General features: G+C 45.0%; 1 protein-coding gene across 1 annotated transcript in view; it reads left to right on the top strand.

Annotated features, from left to right (window-relative positions):
• Positions 1-1,895: 1,895 nt before the first annotated feature.
• The window catches only part of LOC310791166 (phosphorylase b kinase regulatory subunit alpha, liver isoform-like), a gene marked incomplete at its 5' end in the record, with an annotated part of 43,550 nt that continues 26,034 nt past the window's right edge, over positions 1,896-19,411 (top strand). The window contains 16 exons of the mRNA XM_083652859.1: positions 1,896-1,973; positions 3,144-3,302; positions 4,290-4,337; positions 4,720-4,888; positions 5,379-5,461; positions 5,685-5,765; positions 5,940-6,038; positions 10,031-10,177; positions 10,319-10,372; positions 10,755-10,877; positions 10,982-11,077; positions 11,656-11,763; positions 13,113-13,191; positions 14,884-15,018; positions 17,752-17,861; positions 18,662-18,806. Of these exons, the coding sequence (XP_083508985.1) occupies positions 1,896-1,973; positions 3,144-3,302; positions 4,290-4,337; positions 4,720-4,888; positions 5,379-5,461; positions 5,685-5,765; positions 5,940-6,038; positions 10,031-10,177; positions 10,319-10,372; positions 10,755-10,877; positions 10,982-11,077; positions 11,656-11,763; positions 13,113-13,191; positions 14,884-15,018; positions 17,752-17,861; positions 18,662-18,806 (1,714 nt within the window). The remainder of the gene's footprint in view (positions 1,974-3,143; positions 3,303-4,289; positions 4,338-4,719; positions 4,889-5,378; positions 5,462-5,684; positions 5,766-5,939; positions 6,039-10,030; positions 10,178-10,318; positions 10,373-10,754; positions 10,878-10,981; positions 11,078-11,655; positions 11,764-13,112; positions 13,192-14,883; positions 15,019-17,751; positions 17,862-18,661; positions 18,807-19,411) is intronic.

Here is a 19,411-nt window from a genome sequence, read left to right as displayed (position 1 = left end):
ATTGTGTGACTAGAAAGACACCAATAAATCTGAGAAAATGTACTTTAATTTTGAACAACAGCACTACAACGGTGGCATTACAAATGGTATTATGAAATTATTGTGGGGAAAAACAAGAATGCCACTTTTTTTCATGAACTTTAAGCAGAAAATTAAAAAATAGTTTTAAAGCAAAAATAAATAATAAATAAAGATAATTTTAACAGAAACTGCTACTAATGACCACCATGGATTTGGAGAGAGATTTTTTTTTTTTTTTTTTTTTTTTTGGGTGGGCTGAGACTTTAAAGGCCTAGAATCGCCCCACACTCCTTAAAGCCACATTCAGAGATACTGGCCCTCGAAGTTGGAGAAGCTTTTCACACCTAGGCAGCCAGGTAAAGGGAGGACTGGACAACAAGGACTTTTATTTAACAAGATTATGCAAGATTACATAATGAGGAATTTGTCTTAGTAATATACTGTCTTAATAGTTGATTGATACACTGTATAATTACTTAACATTTTAAAATCACGTTAGATATGTGTATCAAATCAGTTTTTAAGCCTCTACCATTAAATCGGCTATTGATTTATTGATTATTATTATTATTATTATTTAAAAAAAATTGTCATCTAGGTCCAACCAATAAACACTCCATTTTCAAAGAATTAAAATTGTCTGACAATTGTTTAATGGTTCCGGCTTTACAAGATTCTCAGAAGTATTGATATTTTGTGTGTGCTCAATGTGCTCACCTGTAATATTTGAATTTGGGTGACATGACTCCAGGTCCTTCCATGTGAATATAGCTTCAACCTCCAGGTTGAAGCTAAAGGGGTTGGTCAATTCTACAGACGCCAACATACATCTCTTCGCTCAGTCTGGCCGGTTGAAACGTCCACTGCTGTGTCATTTGATTCGGTTAGAAATTCCGTTATTCCTGACATAGCTTGGTTTCCTGTTTGTGCTTATGTGATGTGTGAATGTGAACCATAGACATAGATAATGCTGTGAACAACCATGGCTGTGAACCTGAACGGATGCAGAAGCATAAACCGATGTGGTTTATTCACTGTTGAAATGTAAATGAGATGGCAAATGGGACACATTTGTGTTGTATTCTATTCTATTCTATTCTATTCTATTCTATTCTATTCTTGTAGCCTATTTTATATTAATTTTAATCTTGTCTCGTGTGTTTCCTTAGTTTCATTGTCTTACCATGATTTAAGACCTGACCTGACGGAAATCGTTAAATACTAGTCAAATGGTTTTGGGTTCACACTAATATTGGGTGAATGGTAGCAATTTGGGGTGGGTACTAGTTAAATCGACACTGTAGTGTAATAGTTTAAATTGTAAAGCTGTTACAATACAGTGGGTGGCGGTAATGCAACATTTAAGGATGCCAACCGCCATAAAAACCCAAAGAAGAAGAACAAAAGAAGAAGAAGATTGATTCGTTCGTTCATCACGACAACAACAGAGCCTGTGAAGAGGTGACTTGGCGCCCCCTGGAGACCATTAATAAAACAACAGTGAATATTTTTGTTTTGCACGATGGCTGTCAAATTGCTCACAGCCACTCCAACATTCACCCTGCAAATGAATCGCTTCCAGAGAAACGGCCTGTATTAGCATCTGCAGCTAGGGGCTAACCGTGCATAGCTTTGAGCAGACGATAATACTGCACTCAGAGGAATACAGGCTGTGGGTGTGACTGTAACAACACCAATGTCGACTGGATGCTACTGTAGCTACAGTAGCGAGCTTTACTAGCAAACTGCGGACCCGGGGCGTCAAGTCAAGTGTCACCGCTGCAGATGTGCAACTGGTAGGTTAGCAGCTCACGTACGGACGGAATTGGACAGTCCCCCCCTGCCTGTGTGTGCAGTGATCAGGCGTGAGGAGGATGAGGAGCCGCAGTAACTCAGGAGTACGGCTCGATGGCTATGCCAGGCTGGTCCAGGAGACCATCCTGTGTCTCCAGGTAAGTCCACACTCTGTTATGGTGTTTCATAGCATCAGCACAGAACTGATACTCCTCCTTTCACTAGCCCTTTCCCTGATTTCAAGTACCCCCTTTACCCGATTTTGATCTTTGATTTTGATTTTGACGTTTGTTGTTGATGTTGGAATTGCATGGTTCTGTGTAATTCAAGTTTGTTTAAATGTGTCAAAGGACTTTACAGAGAATGGGCCTAACTAAATCTAACTGATCAACTATTAATATATCATAGAAGAATGATATAGGACCAACATCAGGAAGAGCAACAGACACGCCCCCCCCCCCCCCCACACACACACACAGACACACTTTTTAGCAAGACAACATCCAACCTATTCTACACAGTCTAACCTACCAGCACCACCAGCCTGAGGCCCTCAATGCTGCATACAAAGACAAACTAAACCTTGTTAGAAAGAAAGAAAAAAAATGTGTGTGAGGCCAAGTCAAAGAGGGAGGCTGGAAGGCTGAGCATGTAGGTACCATGTTAAAATATCCAGATGTTATGGAGCCTGTGTGTGTGTGTGTGTGTGTGTGTGTGTGTGTGTGTGTGTGTGTGTGTGTGTGTGTGTGTGTGTGTGTGTGTGTGTGTGTGTGTGTGTGTGTGTGTGTGTGTGTGTGTGTGTATATCTATCTGTGTTCTGCTCCAGCCAGTGTTTGCAGCATAGAAATAAACAAGGCCTTGAGCAAAGGTCAACCCCTGGAACATTGAGGACCGCAACACTATGCACCTTATCTGGTCACCCCTTTGTCCACACTGAGGCACACTGAGGCACACTGCCAACAGCTGCTTTTAAACACAAGCTTCAAACTGTTAGCCTGGGTAAACCCAGCCCCCACGTGACCTGCTCTCAGACAGACCCTGCTCACTAGTCACAGTCACACTTGTGACTAGTGAGCAGGGTGAGCAGGTCACGTGGGGGCTGGGTTTACCCAGGCTATCAAACTGTGGCCCAGACTGTGGATAGATGTTAGGACCAATCACTGTCTTTGCACTGTGTGTGTGTGTGTGTGTGTGTGTGTGTGTGTGTGTGTGTGTGTGTGTGTGTGTGTGTGTGTGTGTGTGTGTGTGTGTGTGTGTGTGTGTGTGTGTGTGTGTGTGTGTGTGTGTGTGTGTGTGTGTGTGTGTGTGTGCATGGGTGTGTGTTACAGAACCCAGTGACAGGGCTGCTGCCTGCCAGCAGCCAGCAGAGGGATGCCTGGGTGAGGGATAATGTCTATAGTGTCCTGGCTGTGTGGGGACTGGGCATGGCCTACCGCAAGAATGCAGACCGGGACGAAGACAAGGCCAAGGCCTATGAACTGGAGCAGGTGTGTTTGTCACAGAGAGGCCGAGGGTCAGTGTGCACACCACTGTTTGATCTGCCTTCTGAGTGTGTTGGCTTCAATATTTCCACTTAGTCACTATGAGGAGAAGCCAATAATACTGTAATAATTACCATTCTTCATGTGAATATATTAGACATACCTATGCTACGATTACACTTGTTGCTTGTGTCTGAAGGTGAAAATGTGGCTTTTATCATCCTATTCCATCAGATAAGGCTGGGCAGTTGGACAAAATTAATATCATGATAATTCTAAGATAAGACATTATTTTGATATCAATATATAATGATCTCTGCTAATATAATTATGCAAAATGACATGTTAAATATTCAAATTGTTCTTGATTGCACTGAACTGCATGGTCATATAAAGTATATAGGCTAATAAAAATAATTATAATCATAACATTTCCTCATTTGTTTCAGATCTTATTTCAGAGGGATTTTAATTAATGTGAGAGATTTAATCACACAATTAGTATTACTTATTTTTGATTATTAGTACAACAGAAATGTGTATCATAAAATATATATAATATAATTATTTCATTAACAATATGATTATATCAAAAGATGATAATTGATAATACTGAATTATTGCCAAACCCAGTGGCAGGTCGCACAGACAACCGATTTGGCTGACATTGATATCAGATCTTCAAAATCAGCGGGAATTGATCACGCTTGCATTGTGATTTGAATTCACACATACTGGAATGGGAAGAGATGCAGAGGGAGAGTGGGAGAAAGTCATCCAAACACAATCACAAATACAGCCAGGTTTCCTTAGAGCTCTCGCCTCCTGTCCATCCTAATGACAGAAAAGTAGGCTACTGGACATCAAATAGAAGACCTTTGACCCCGTTGTTTTGTTTGATCTGTGATCTGTGATCTTGTTTATGTGATGGTGGTTGGTTTCTTGGCAGAGTGTGGTCTGTGTTGTTTATGTGATGGTACTTTCTTGTTTCAGAGTGTGGTGAAACTGATGCAGGGACTTCTACAGTGCATGATGAGGCAGGTAAGGTGCGCTCATGTGCTGCTAGTGAGTGATTGATTTATTCAGTTACCTCATTTTGAATAGCCTACTTTTTTATGCAGACCATCTTATGTGGCAGTACATTTTAAAGGCTGTGGTAAATTGTCAGTAGGTGCTGCATACAAAACTGACATTTTATAGTTTAAAAAAACCTTCAGCTATTTCAGTTTTTGCAAAAGGAGTTCCTGTTCTAATCTTGCCATAATCCATTTTGATCTCACCTGACACCCCCCACCAAAAAAAGCGCTAGAGAACCATGCTTTCAGTAACACCTGTCAGTGTTGGTATGCCTATGTGTTTTCGTGTATGTGTATTTGTGTATGTGTTTTCATGTATGTGTATTTGTGTATGTGCGTGCATTCAGGTGGACAAGGTTGAGAAATTCAAACAGACCCAGAGTACAAAGGATTGCCTGCATGCCAAATACCATACTCCCACCTGTGCCACAGTGGTGGGGGACGAGCAGTGGGGCCACCTCCAGGTGGATGCCACCTCTATCTACCTGCTGGTGCTGGCACAGATGACTGCCTCAGGTAGGCAGAAAGACCGCAAAGAAAGTAGAGAGAAAAAAGTAAAGAGTAACATTTGCCAAAGCACACTTTTGTGTCAGGCTACTTGGACGGCACGGTGGCTCAGTGGTTAACACTGTTGCCTCACAGCAAGAAGGTCCCGGGTTCGAACCCCGGTCTGTCCCAGGTCCTTTCTGTGTGGAGTTTGCATGTTCTCTCCGTGTCCATGTGGGTTTTCTCCAGGTGCTCCGGTTTCCTCCCACCATCAAGAAAGACATGTATGTTAGGGTTAATACTCCTGTCAGTGCTCCTGACCAAGGTACTGGCGAAAGTACTGGAGTTGGTCCCCGGGCGCTGCACAGTGGCTGCCCACTGCTCCTAGTTCTAGGAAGGTTCCTAGTAGAGGATGGGTCAAATGCAGAGGATGAATTTCCCCAAGGGGATAAATAAAGGATAACTTAACTTAACTTATTTTGTCTTGTTGTTATCACATTTGTGTGTCGTTTGCATGCAGGTCTTCGTATCATCTCCAACCTGGATGAGGTCGCCTTCATTCAAAACTTGGTCTTCTACATAGAGGCTGCCTACAAAGTAGCGGTAAGTGGCACTTCCAGAAGTTGGAGGGTGAGTTCCAGTTAGTAAGTACGGTAAGAGGTAGAGGCAGACACCTAGGGCATTGGTTCCCAAACTATGGTCCGCGGACCACCAGTGGTCTCCGCATGGTGGTTCGCCAGAGAATTGTAAAAAAAAAATAATAATAATAATAAAAATACACTTTTTACATGTGTTTTTGTGCTGTCATGACCGTTTGTCTCTGCAGGATTATGGAATGTGGGAGCGAGGGGACAAGACCAACCAGGGCATTCCTGAGCTCAATGGCAGCTCTGTAGGCATGGCTAAGGTACCACAACTACACATCACAACTGTGCAGGATTGATCAACCTCTATCATTTTACTCTATATATTATTAAAGAACTGAAAGGTAGGTGCATGTATTTTCTAGAATTGAAAACTGTGTGTGTGTGTGTGTGTGTGTGTGTGTGTGTGTGTTTGTGTGTATTTTGGGGGCTTGCAGGCAGCTCTAGAGGCCATAGATGAGCTGGATCTTTTTGGTGCCCATGGCGGGCCAAAGTCAGTCATCCATGTTTTGCCCGATGAAGTGGAACACTGTCAGGTACTGCTGGCCCCGCCTCTATCTCATCACACTGTCAGGTACTGCTGGCCCCGCCTCTATCTCATCACACTGTCAGGTACTGCTGGCCCCGCCTCTATCTCATCACACTGTCAGGTACTGCTGGCCTTGTCTCTATCTCATCACACTGTCAGGTAGTGCTGGCCTTGTCTCTATCTCATCACACTGTCAGGTAGTGCTGGTCTTGTCTCTATCTCATCACACTGTCAGGTACTGCTGGCCTTGTCTCTATCTCATCACACTGTCAGGTACTGCTGGCCTTGTCTCTATCTCATCACACTGTCAGGTACTGCTGGCCTTGTCTCTATCTCATCACACTGTCAAGTAGTGCTGGCCCCGCCTCTATCTCATCACACTGTCAGGTACTGCTGGCCTTGTCTCTATCTCATCACACTGTCAGGTACTGCTGGCCTTGTCTCTATCTCATCACACTGTCAGGTACTGCTGGCCTTGTCTCTATCTCATCACACTGTCAGGTAGTGCTGGTCTTGTCTCTATCTCATCACACTGTCAGGTACTGCTGGCCTTGTCTCTATCTCATCACACTGTCAGGTACTGCTGGTCTTGTCTCTATCTCATCACACTGTCAGGTAGTGCTGGCCTTGTCTCTATCTCATCACACTGTCAGGTAGTGCTGGCCTTGTCTCTATCTCATCACACTGTCAGGTAGTGCTGGCCCCGCCTCTATCTCATCACACTGTCAGGTAGTGCTGGCCTTGTCTCTATCTCATCACACTGTCAGGTACTGCTGGTCTTGTCTCTATCTCATCACACTGTCAGGTACTGCTGGCCTTGTCTCTATCTCATCACACTGTCAGGTACTGCTGGCCTTGTCTCTATCTCATCACACTGTCAGGTACTGCTGGCCCCGCCTCTATCTCATCACACTGTCAGGTACTGCTGGCCTTGTCTCTATCTCATCACACTGTCAGGTAGTGCTGGCCCCGCCTCTATCTCATCACACTGTCAGGTACTGCTGGCCTTGTCTCTATCTCATCACACTGTCAGGTACTGCTGGTCTTGTCTCTATCTCATCACACTGTCAGGTACTGCTGGCCTTGTCTCTATCTCATCACACTGTCAGGTACTGCTGGCCTTGTCTCTATCTCATCACACTGTCAGGTAGTGCTGGCCCCGCCTCTATCTCATCACACTGTCAGGTACTGCTGGCCTTGTCTCTATCTCATCACACTGTCAGGTACTGCTGGCCTTGTCTCTATCTCATCACACTGTCAGGTACTGCTGGCCTTGTCTCTATCTCATCACACTGTCAGGTAGTGCTGGTCTTGTCTCTATCTCATCACACTGTCAGGTACTGCTGGCCTTGTCTCTATCTCATCACACTGTCAGGTACTGCTGGTCTTGTCTCTATCTCATCACACTGTCAGGTAGTGCTGGCCTTGTCTCTATCTCATCACACTGTCAGGTAGTGCTGGCCTTGTCTCTATCTCATCACACTGTCAGGTACTGCTGGCCCCGCCTCTATCTCATCACACTGTCAGGTACTGCTGGCCTTGTCTCTATCTCATCACACTGTCAGGTAGTGCTGGCCCCGCCTCTATCTCATCACACTGTCAGGTAGTGCTGGCCTTGTCTCTATCTCATCACACTGTCAGGTACTGCTGGTCTTGTCTCTATCTCATCACACTGTCAGGTACTGCTGGCCTTGTCTCTATCTCATCACACTGTCAGGTACTGCTGGCCTTGTCTCTATCTCATCACACTGTCAGGTACTGCTGGCCCCGCCTCTATCTCATCACACTGTCAGGTACTGCTGGCCTTGTCTCTATCTCATCACACTGTCAGGTAGTGCTGGCCCCGCCTCTATCTCATCACACTGTCAGGTACTGCTGGCCTTGTCTCTATCTCATCACACTGTCAGGTACTGCTGGTCTTGTCTCTATCTCATCACACTGTCAGGTACTGCTGGCCTTGTCTCTATCTCATCACACTGTCAGGTACTGCTGGCCTTGTCTCTATCTCATCACACTGTCAGGTAGTGCTGGCCCCGCCTCTATCTCATCACACTGTCAGGTAGTGCTGGCCTTGTCTCTATCTCATCACACTGTCAGGTAGTGCTGGCCCCGCCTCTATCTCATCACACTGTCAGGTACTGCTGGCCTTGTCTCTATCTCATCACACTGTCAGGTACTGCTGGCCCCGCCTCTATCTCATCACACTGTCAGGTAGTGCTGGCCTTGTCTCTATCTCATCACACTGTCAGGTAGTGCTGGCCCCGCCTCTATCTCATCACACTGTCAGGTAGTGCTGGCCTTGTCTCTATCTCATCACACTGTCAGGTACTGCTGGCCTTGTCTCTATCTCATCACACTGTCAGGTACTGCTGGCCTTGTCTCTATCTCATCACACTGTCAGGTACTGCTGGCCTTGTCTCTATCTCATCACACTGTCAGGTAGTGCTGGCCCCGCCTCTATCTCATCACACTGTCAGGTAGTGCTGGCCCCGCCTCTATCTCATCACACTGTCAGGTACTGCTGGCCTTGTCTCTATCTCATCACACTGTCAGGTACTGCTGGCCTTGTCTCTATCTCATCACACTGTCAGGTACTGCTGGCCTTGTCTCTATCTCATCACACTGTCAGGTAGTGCTGGCCCCGCCTCTATCTCATCACAGTGTCAGGTAGTGCTGGCCTTGTCTCTATCTCATCACACTGTCAGGTACTGCTGGCCTTGTCTCTATCTCATCACACTGTCAGGTAGTGCTGGCCTTGTCTCTATCTCATCACACTGTCAGGTAGTGCTGGCCTTGTCTCTATCTCATCACACTGTCAGGTACTGCTGGCCTTGTCTCTATCTCATCACACTGTCAGGTAGTGCTGGCCCCGCCTCTATCTCATCACACTGTCAGGTAGTGCTGGCCTTGTCTCTATCTCATCACACTGTCAGGTACTGCTGGCCTTGTCTCTATCTCATCACACTGTCAGGTAGTGCTGGCCTTGTCTCTATCTCATCACACTGTCAGGTAGTGCTGGCCTTGTCTCTATCTCATCACACTGTCAGGTAGTGCTGGCCTTGTCTCTATCTCATCACACTGTCAGGTACTGCTGGCCCCGCCTCTATCTCATCACACTGTCAGGTACTGCTGGCCCCGCCTCTATCTCATCACACTGTCAGGTACTGCTGGCCCCGCCTCTATCTCATCATTGCGAAATTTGAATCGTAATACAATGTCTGTGCAAAATCATTCAATTGTTTATTTATTCAGATGAATCTCATCACAATTTTTGTTTTGTTTTTTCGAGAGAGAGAGCCGAGTACAAAAGTCGTAACAAAAAGTGGCAAGACCTACACAACAAATCAATCATACACTCACTTTCATACAACAAACATTAGATGACAACATGAAGAAACTAAAAGTGATTACATAATACATACATTACTAAAAAGGTCAACATTTCATCAATTTGATCAATATCAACATTTAAAAAATAATGAAAGGGAAGACGGCGGTCTAATCTCAGAGTTTTCTGAAAATCTTCCACTTCTTTACCCAATCAGGTTTTTATGCAAGGAATATTGAGTAATAAATATTCATGAGATCTTGGTTCCTCCATAGCTTGCTAATTTACAACTGAATAAATGTACCGTAATATAGTAATATTAAAATCAAGGCCTTGTATATAAATATATTCATACACATACAATACATTTCTCTTCTGGATGTGAACAACAACCATCCTGCATTTTGATATAAAATGATTAATACATACACACATTTTCGAACATGTAATATTTAATTTGCGTTGTTTGTCAAAGCTTGCTTATTAAATTGATTGTATTATTCTTGTTTTGTTTTGTTCATTTGTTTTTGCTTTCGTTTTGTTGTTTGTTGTTATTTATTTATTTATTTATTTTTAAATTCAGTTTTTTTTTTACATGTTCGAAATAAAGATGATCAAATCAAAACCTGCTGGCCTCTCTTCCTCTCCACCTTCCCGTGTCTTTTCCACAGTCCATCCTGTGCTCCATGCTGCCAAGGGCTTCCACCTCCAAGGAGATTGACGCCGGTCTTCTGTCTGTCATCTCCTTCCCTGCCTTCGCTGTTGATGACGTTGACCTGGTGGCCATCACCAAGTCTGAGATCATAAGCAAACTGCAGGTGCAGTCTGAGCACAAGAAACTCACATTTCATTCTGACCTGCTGTGCACCGAAACACTATCTAATTCAGTATTCTATTCTATTCTCATGTACACGCAAATGATGTCATCATAAAATGTCTACTCTTCCGCGTACTTTCAGGGTCGCTATGGCTGCTGCCGTTTTATCAGGGACGGGTATCGTTGTCCTAGAGAGGTAATGCACTTTTGATTTATTCAAATAATGGCTGCCGAGAAAATGAAAGTGTGAGAGGATATAATTAACTTGATGTTGCATAATAGCAGATAGACATGCCACACCCGAATGATGAAATGAGAAGGAGGAGGCGCACTGATGTCATAGACAAATTTATTATGAATCTGATTTAATTCCTTTTGGAACAAAATTGTTGATCGCCTTTTAAAGAATAACATTTCTCCTGCTTTTATTCTAGTCTGTAGTGACCGTCCGTTTCAGTCGAGTGTTATGTTTTATGTGGTTTTATTACAGTATGTATATATTTAAATGATATTGATTAATTATACGTGCGATAGAATGTGAGCCGTAAGGTGCTAGTTTGCAGCTGTGTGTCTCTCAGGACCCGTCTCGTCTGCACTACGACCCGGCAGAGCTCAAGCTGTTTGAGAATATAGAATGTGAATGGCCGGTGTTCTGGACCTATCTCATTCTGGACGGCATCTTCACTGGAGACCACCTGCAGGTGATAGAACCAGCAGCATGTGTTATGGCCTGTAGCCACTTCTAACAGCATGTCAAAGTGATTATAAAGACAAACACATTCCCTGTGTGTGCTGTGCTGTGCAGGTGCAGGAGTACCGTGAGGCTCTGGACGCCATTCTGATCAGAGGGAAGAATGGCATCCGACTAGTCCCTGAACTCTATGCTGTACCCCATGAGAAGGTATCCTGTTAAGATAAGACAATGTTACAATGTTACAATGTTACAATGTTACAATGTACCACATTGACAAGACAAGAGTTTCAGCAGCAAAATCAGTAGACCAGTTTTTTTTAACAAGGTTATAAGCCTACTTGCTGCATCTTGCCTAGGTTGCCCTTAAAAGGTGAGAATAAACATCACATTATGATGTGTTGATGTGATTGGACGAGCTGGTGTACCTGTGTGTTGATGTGATTGGACGAGCTGGTGTACCTGTGTGTTGATGTGATTGGATGAGCTGGTGTACCTGTGTGTTGATGTGATTGGACGAGCTGTTGTACCTGTGTGTTGATGTGATTGGATGAGCTGTTGTACCTGTGTGTTGATGTGATTGGACGAGCTGTTGTACCCGTGTGTTGATGTGATTGGATGAGCTGGTGTACCTGTGTGACGATGTGATTGGACGAGCTGTTGTACCCGTGTGTTGATGTGATTGGATGAGCTGGTGTACCTGTGTGTTGATGTGATTGGACGAGCTGTTGTACCTGTGTGTTGATGTGATTGGACGAGCTGGTGTACCTGTGTGTTGCCTGTTGCAGATGGAGGAGGAGTCCAGCAGCCCCCACACAGTGGACAGAGTGGCTCTGGGGCAGCTGCCTCACATGTGGGGACAGTCGCTCTACATCCTGGGCTCTCTGTTGGCCGAGGTAGCTGATGACCGCTCCTTTACACTCACTTCTTATGTTAGCTAGCATCTAGCAACACAACATTCTCAGCTAGAGATTGTCAGGAATGCTTTGCACATTAACAACACACCCCCCCCTTATTTTAGAATGCCCTGCTGTAAAAACATTATGGGTGCCACGTCACTTATTTTAGAATGCCCTGCTGTAAAAACATTATGGGTGCCACGTCATTTATTTTAGAATGCCCTGCTGTAAAAACATTATGGGTGCCACGTCCGGTCTAGAACGTGACTGACCTTCCACAATATAGCAGCTGGTTAATGTTACTTGTTGGCAGAGGGTCTGCGGCGCTCGTACTGAGCGCATTTCCTCGTCAAACTCCGACGGTGAAAAAAGTTTGCTTGTCACAAAGAAATAATACTCGTTTGACAACTTATTTGAGGGAATGTAATTATGATATCTATCACATCCGCTAACCTGTTGCTCTTTGAACAAGTCGGGAATCGGCAAGGACCTCACGATACGATACGTATCACAATACATGTGTCGCGATACGATTGTATCACGATACATTGCGATACAATACATATTGCGATATATTGCAATACTCTACACAATTTACTCAAAATTAAATAATAGAGCTATAGATACAACACACTGTGTACCACCCAGGTAGTGTATATGTACATCACTTTATACTGATAACTTAGTGGACAAATTTAGTCAAAACTACTGAGTGTTGAGTGAGTTACTGAACGCACTGAAATAAAAAGTATTCTTATTGTGTCACTGAACACACGGCTGTGCAAAAACATCCATATGGGAAATATCGATACAGTATCGATTAGGGGTGGGAATCACCAGATGCAGATGCCCGGCGGCCTGGCTTGGCATGGCCTGCAATTTTCTTATTATTATTTTTTAATATCGATACAATATCGTCAGGCAAAATATCGCGATATATTGCCGTATCGATCTTATTGCACAGCCCTCCTGTAAAGCCAAATGGATGGTTTCTGCAGGGTGACCAGTGTTCATGGCAAGACCGTTCTCTCCACAGAGGCACAGCGTTTTAGCAGCAGCAGCGGGGTGTTTGCAGAGAGCTGTCAGTTAGCTGGAATAGACTACTTCCCTAGTAACCAACTAACATAGCAACAATGAACAAATCATGGCCTCTGAACTGACTGGCACAGAGGAGGCCTCCACGGAGTTACATTTTCAGATCCTCCCCTGCAGACACCACACACTTGTTTTTGAGGAGTGCTTTCCAGTGGACATGCAGCTATAGAGAAACTATCATGTCGCTCCTAAACGTAAACCAACAGTAGAGCCGCTTGCATTGTTCTCTCTTCCTCTCTCTGTGCTGTCAGGGCTTCTTGGCACCAGGGGAAGTAGATCCACTCAACAGGAGATTCTCCACTAACTTCAAACCCGATGTTGTGGTGCAAGGTTTGTGTCAGTCGTCTCTCTGAGGGAAGCTTGAGCCTAGAGCAGGGGTGGCCAAACTTTTTGGGTTGTGGGCCGCATACAGAAAAATATAAGGAGTCGCGGGCCAAACAATATTAAGCGCGGCAGTTTTCGTGGCAAAATAAATTGTACCAGGAAACCCTTGTGCCATAAAAAAATTAATTTCTACCTAAATAAATACATGACACATAGTTTCATAGTCACCTATTACAATGGGTATTTCTGTATGTTTTCAAATGTTCTTTTCCTGTGCCAACAGGTTAAGACAGAGATAATTTAACATAACATTAGTATTTAACATTCATTCAGTATTCAAAATGTTTAAAAATAAATAGACCAGGTCAGGGTACTCAAGTATAACCCATTTTCAATGGTTTTAAATTGAAAAAATGAAATGGGGGGAGTCAGTTTTTTGTTTTGTTTTTCCGTTTCTTTTTCTTTCTTTTTCCGTTTTCCGTTTTAAACTTTTAGCAAAAAGAAAAAAGTTTTTTTTTTTCTAAATTCATGGCCGTCCACTTAAAAACAGACAGCGGGCCGCAGTTGGCCCGCGGGCTGTAGTTTAGTTTGGCCACCCCTGGCCTAGAGAGAAATGGGCTTGTGACTGGACAGTCACTGGTTTGAATCCCAGAAAGACTGGGGGAAATCTGTGAGGGAAAATTAAAGGAAAAGAAGAAATCAACATGATTAAATCCCATAGCACAGGGGTGGCCAAACCTTTTGAGCTGTGAGCCACATACAGAAAAATATAATATCATGACGTTTGGCCACACCTGCCATAGCAACTAGCATCAAGACGTCCATGAGGAAAACACTCTTGTCTATGGCTCGCTATTATGCACTCAGGGGAACTTGTATTTTTAAGACATCCATGGCAAGGACCAACACTAAAGGCAAATGCACATCTGTAAATGGAGTACACTTATGGAACAACCTCGACAAATAATTAAAAACATGCACTTCTGTCACCAAATTTAAAAAGATGTTTAAAACTCAGGTACTCAATAAATATAAAACATTATGATAAACAATCCAACCACAAATAAAATCGAAGATAAGATTGTACAATGATTAACCAAAACCAAATAAAATAAACAAGGACCAATGCATTTGTTACTAACCTGAAACAACTGCATTGACTTGTCTAATATGGTGTATATATGGTATATTGAAGTATATTTAAGCAATATCACACGAGAGGGAGTGCGGTTGTTGGCTAATATTGGCACTGCTGTGATTCGGTCATAGGCACGAGGCCGCAGGCCGAGTGCCGAAGATAATCACAGCAGTGCCAATATTAGACAACAACAGCACGACCTCGAGTGTGATATTGCTTTTATACAACAGTTCTATTAAACAAAGCTGATTAAAAAAATGACAAAAAGCGGAGAAAATATATGATTTCTGTATTTATTCCTCCGCCAACAAAAATAGTTCCCTCAGCTTTCTGCTTTGCTGAAAATGTAGCCTAATCAGCCTAATTAACTGCAGTCTGTCTACTTTACTACGGTCAACTCTACAGCTCGTACATGATTTCTCTATTTATTCCTCCGCCAACAAAAATAGTTCCCTCAGCTTCAAAAGCAGGATCTAATGGCCTTCTTGTGTGTGTGTGTGTGTGTGTGTGTGTGTGTGTGTGTGTGTGTGTGTGTGTGTGTGTGTCTGTGTCTTGTCCAGTTTGTGTTGTAGCGGAGTCAGAGGAGATCCAGGATCTGCTGAGGGACCATGGCATCCAGGTCCAGACAGTATCAGAAGTGCTGCCCATCAAGGTCCTGCCTGCTCGCATCCTCAGCCACATCTATGTCAGACTGGGTACCAAGCTTCAAACACTCTGTTCTTCTGTGTGTGTGTGTGTGTGTGTGTGTGTGTGTGTGTGTCTGTCTGTCTGTCTGTCTGTCTGTCTGTCTGTCTGTCTGTCTGTCTGTGTGTGTGTCTTTGTGTGTGTTTGCGTGTCTGTGTGTGTGTGCGTGTGTGTGTGTGTGTGTGCGTTGGCGTGTGTCAAAAACGTTACCTTCGTCAAAAACGTTGCTGACTTTGGAGCTCTATTATGCCCGCTTCCCAGCTAGCTGGTAGAACATGGCTGGTACCTACCTACACTAGCTAGTAGTGATGCGCGGGTCACCCAGAACCCGCCGGGTCCCGCGGGCTGGGCCGCCCCGCAGGCGGGCTGGGCCACAAATAATGAAAATATCGCGGGTGCGGGCGGGGCAGGCTCAGAACGTGACAAAGCAACATTATTAAATAATTTAGAGCGTAATTAAAAGAGAGTAATTAACCTTAAAGACGTGAACTCTCTCTCACACGTAGGTACACACAATCAGACAGACTCGCTGCACTCTCTATAGCCTACATGGAGTAAAGAAACGCTTCAATGAGGTAGCCTATGTGGTCTCAAAACAAACATTTTGGAAGGATTATTCGCTGTAATTATTATTTGAAGTGTCCATAAAACTAATGCCACCGCAGATTTTCTGTTGTGGACTCGACTGTGATCTATTTGTCAAATTTACTGCAACGTGAGTAGGCTGTGAACAATTGAGAGCGCATGAGGTAATTAAAAGAAATCAGACAGCGAGTCTGGCCGTATCTGCTGCACTACTACGTTTAGTAGCCTACTACTGCAACATGGCCAATTGAGAGCGCATGAGGTAATTAAAATAAATGGGGAAGAATAAGAACTGTTTCTGTAGCCTGCCTAGTGCCTACCTCTACCTGCTACCTCCATTTGAAACACTGCGGTCACGCCATCCGCACTTTGGGGAAGCGTAGTCGCGCTATCTGAAGACCATGGATTAATTGAAGAAAGACCGACATGAAAACAGCCGCACAACTCATCCAGAGCAGTAGGCTACAACTGTTGTCGCACAGGCAGCATGTGAGTGTCTGTGTGTGTGTGTGTGAGAGAGAGAGAGGGGGGAGAGAGACAGAGTTATTAGCTACTTTGCACACCTTGGAAGCTCTGCTGTACCGTTTTGACGGTACGATTTTTTTTAAACTGACATATTTGTGTCGAGTCCACCCCTGGGGATACACAGTGATCGAACCAGGCGTTTTGACGGTACGATTCTTTTTAAACTGACATATCTGTGTCGAGTCCACCCCTGGGGATACACAGTGATCGAACCAGGCGTTTTGACGGTACGATTCTTTTTAAACTGACATATCTGTGTCGAGTCCACCCCTGGGGATACACAGTGATCGAACCAGGCGTTTTGACGGTACGATTTTTTTTTAAACTGACATATTTGTGTCGAGTCCACCCCTGGGGATACACAGTGATCGAACCAGGCGTTTTGACGGTACGATTTTTTTTAAACTGACATATTTGTGTCGAGTCCTCCCCTGGGGATACACAGTGATCGAACCAGGCGTTTTGACGGTACGATTTTTTTTAAACTGACATATTTGTGTCGAGTCCACCCCTGGGGATACACAGTGATCGAACCAGGCGTTTTGACGGTACGATTTTTTTTAAACTGACATTTGTGTCGAGTCCAGCCCTGGGGATACACAGTGATCGAACCAGGCGTTTTGACGGTACGATTTTTTTTAAACTGACATATTTGTGTCGAGTCCACCCCTGGGGATACACAGTGATCGAACCAGGCGTTTTGACGGTACGATGTTTTTTAAACTGACATATTTGTGTCGAGTCCACCCCTGGGGATACACAGTGATCGAACCAGGCGTTTTGACGGTACGATTTTTTTTAAACTGACATATTTGTGTCGAGTCCACCCCTGGGGATACACAGTGATCGAACCAGGCGTTTTGACGGTACGATTTTTTTTAAACTGACATATTTGTGTCGAGTCCACCTCTGGGGATACACAGTGATCGAACCAGGCGTTTTGACGGTACGATTTTTTTTAAACTGACATTTGTGTCGAGTCCAGCCCTGGGGATACACAGTGATCGAACCAGGCGTTTTGACGGTACGATTTTTTTTAAACTGACATATTTGTGTCGAGTCCACCCCTGGGGATACACAGTGAGTCCGGAGACATATTACATTAAATTGGCCGTTGCGGGCTGCTGGGTTGGGCTGGGTTCAGAATTTTCAGATATTTTAACGGGCTGGGCGGGGCGGGCTGGCTCCAATGACGGGTTGGGTTGGGGCGGGCCTTAAAAAACCCTGACCCGCGCATCACTACTAGCTAGCATAACATTGCTGCTACTGCGCTGCACCATGCTCGCAGCCCACCTGCAGTACCTTCACTGCCCACCAGGGGGCTGAAGCCCACACTTTGGCAATCACTGGTGTTACGGCCCTAGGCCGTAACTTTGTGTTTTCTGTTTCATTTCCCTGCTTCTGGAACATCTACATCTTTGTCTAACCTTCAGTGTCTCTATGCTGTAATATGTATTATGTCAAATAAATGGCTCTTTTTGCCTTTTTAAAGCCTTGCTCTCGTGTCACTTTGATGTTGCGGCCTGACCCTGACCCTGACCCTGACCCTGACCCTGACCCTGACCCTAGACCAGGGTCGTAACACTGCTGTAAGAGAAGAGAAAGAGTCACATCTTCCTGTGTTGTTGCCACAGGGAACTGTAAGAAACTCAATCTGAGTGGGCGGCCCTACAGACACATCGGAGTTCTGGGAACATCCAAATTGTATGAGATCAGAAACCGCTCTTACACATTCACCCCTCAGGTAAACACATTCACCCCTCAGGTAAACTCAGGTAAACACATTCACCCCTCAGGTAAACTCAGGTAAACACATTCACCCCTCAGGTAAACACATTCACCCCTCAGGTAAACACATTCACCCCTCAGGTAAACACACTCACCCCTCAGGTAAACACATTCACCCCTCAGGTAAACACACTCACCCCTCAGGTAAACACATTCACCCCTCAGGTAAACACATTCACCCCTCAGGTAAACACACTCACCCCTCAGGTAAACACATTCACCCCTCAGGTAAACACATTCACCCCTCAGGTAAACACATTCACCCCTCAGGTAAACACAACACATTCACCCCTCAGGTAAACACAACACATTCACCCCTCAGGTAAACACATTCACCCCTCAGGTAAACACATTCACCCCTCAGGTAAACTCAACACATTCACCCCTCAGGTAAACACATTCACCCCTCAGGTAAACACATTCACCCCTCAGGTAAACACATTCACCCCTCAGGTAAACACATTCACCCCTCAGGTAAACACATCCACCCCTCATTCACCCCTCAGGTAAACACATTAACCCCTCAGGTAAACACATTCACCCCTCAGGTAAACACATTCACCCCTCAGGTAAACTGCTCTTACACATTCACCCCTCACGTAAAACTGAGCACATTGATTTATGGATTCACTCATTCACAGCATTCTGATGATACTGAATAACTCTCTCTCTCTCTCTCTCTCTCTCTCTCTCTCTCTTTTACTGCCTGTCTCTCTACCTCTCTCTTCCCTTCTTCCCTCCCTGCTCTCTGTCCAGTTTCTGGACCAGCACCATTTCTACCTGGCGCTGGACAACCAGATGATTGTGGAGATGCTGCGTACGGAGCTGGCCTATGTCTCCTCTTGCTGGAGGATGACTGGCCGGCCTACACTTACTTTCCCCATCACCCGGAGCATGCTGGGTAAGTTCACCCGGAGCATGCTGGGTAAGATCACCCGGAGCATGCTGGGTAAGTTCACCTGGAGCATGCTGTGGGTAAGATCACCCGGAGCATGCTGGGTAAGATCACCCGGAGCATGCTGGGTAAGATCACCCGGAGCATTCTGGGTAAGATCACCTGGAGCATGCTGGGTAAGATCACCCGGAGCATGCTGGGTAAGATCACCCGGAGCATTCTGGGTAAGATCACCTGGAGCATGCTGGGTAAGATCACCCGGAGCATGCTGGGTAAGATCACCCGGAGCATGCTGGGTAAGATCACCCGGAGCATGCTGGGTAAGATCACCCGGAGCATGCTGGGTAAGATCACCCGGAGCATGCTGGGTAAGATCACCCGGAGCATTCTGGGTAAGATCACCTGGAGCATGCTGTGGGTAAGATCACCCGGAGCATGCTGTGGGTAAGATCACCCGGAGCATGCTGGGTAAGTTCACCCGGAGCATTCTGGGTAAGATCACCTGGAGCATGCTGGGTAAGATCACCCTGAGCATGCTGGGTAAGATCACCCGGAGCATGCTGGGTAAGATCACCCGGAGCATGCTGGGTAAGATCACCCGGAGCATTCTG

This window comes from Poromitra crassiceps (assembly GCF_964638095.1).
Source record: "Poromitra crassiceps genome assembly, chromosome: 16".
NCBI lineage: Eukaryota > Metazoa > Chordata > Actinopteri > Beryciformes > Melamphaidae > Poromitra > Poromitra crassiceps.
The sequence above is the reverse complement of the archived record's forward strand: the minus strand, read 5'-3'. Positions and strand labels throughout refer to the sequence as shown.